This window comes from Nannochloropsis gaditana, assembly GCF_000240725.1.
Source record: "Nannochloropsis gaditana CCMP526 unplaced genomic scaffold scaffold343, whole genome shotgun sequence".
NCBI classification, from domain to species: domain Eukaryota; class Eustigmatophyceae; order Eustigmatales; family Monodopsidaceae; genus Microchloropsis; species Microchloropsis gaditana.
Genome location: NW_005803610.1, coordinates 22,876 through 24,037, shown reverse-complemented (window position 1 = coordinate 24,037; position 1,162 = coordinate 22,876). Strand labels below are relative to the sequence as shown.

The following is a 1,162-nucleotide window of genomic DNA, read 5'->3' as shown; positions in this document are numbered from 1 at the left end:
CCCCCCCTCTTTCAAATTCTCGCGCCGGTACTCGTCCTGCACACGGAAGAACCAATCCTTTCCTCCCCCTTTTCCCTTCACCACCTTGGCCATGCAGCCATCGTAGGCCTTCATTTCCTTCTGGCACTCCGCCAAACCCCGTCGTCCCGCCTCCTTGTCCGCCCCAGCTTTGCCCTCCAAGGCCGTAGCGCGCTGTTCCCCTTTGGATGAGAAGCACGCGAAGAACTTCTCAGCGGGCACGCGACAGGCTTTGGGGTGGCGGGGGAAATGATCGCCCACTCGGAGCTCTCCGTCCTGGGAAGTCATGGTCCAGTCAGCGGGAGGAAAGAAGGGGTCGCGGGCTGTTAGACAGCCAGGGAGTATCAAGCAAGCTTTGTGGCGCAGAGTGTGGGGGAAGGAAAGAGAGTGAAGGAATGAAGAAAAGAATATGCCTTGTCGCTTGTCCCAAGATGAACACACTTTGAGCGATACTGCAAATAGCAAAGGCCAGGCTAAAGTGATGAATTCCGTCTCGTCTGGTACGAGGTGTCAATACTTGACTAAACAGGGTAAGCCTCTTCAAGTCAAAAACAAGGCACCGGGGCATAGGCACCGTGACCGGCAGCGGGCCCTCACGAGATGTTCGTACTCGACATATCTTTACTGTGTATAAATGCACCCTAAATCCCAAGGTAAAACACGTTCAGTGCATTTTAAACAAGAACGCAGTGAATAAGGCACACAAAGCGTACGCTGCTTTCCAGGGGGGAGGTTGGACGATTATGGAATCCGCCCTGAACTTTAAGCCCATTCACCGAAAGAATGAGTAAACAGCCGCCCAATTCTTCGAGCCAGAGGGTGTTGCTGTACCAGTAGTCTATTGTCGCCATACCAATGACCACCAGTCCTGTTCAATCGCAAGGGGAAACATTCTGATGTGGTGGCGACGCTGCAAAGCTTCTCGCTCAGCGAGGCCACCACGAAGAAAGAGATGGCGCCTCGAAATGTAAACCGAATAAGGCCTCTATTTCCATTTCGCATGTTCTTGCCACGTCAAGTGAAAAGGGGAGTAACTTTCAGGCGGGGCGTATGGATCCATCCCTTAAGTCGCTCACGACGTGCACGTAATTTTCAGGCAGGCGGGGAAAATTTTCGCACGGCCCATCCTGTCCATTCAAAAAGA

General features: G+C 53.0%; 1 protein-coding gene across 1 annotated transcript; it reads right to left on the bottom strand.

Annotated features, from left to right (window-relative positions):
• Window positions 1-4: 4 nt before the first annotated feature.
• NGA_2119800 (uncharacterized protein) lies at window positions 5-377 on the bottom strand (the record flags this gene model as incomplete). The annotated part of the gene is made up of 1 exon (XM_005854937.1): window positions 5-377. A coding segment is annotated over one exon (373 nt), but the record flags the coding sequence as incomplete, so codon positions are not given.
• Between the last annotated feature and the right edge of the window lie 785 nt (window positions 378-1,162).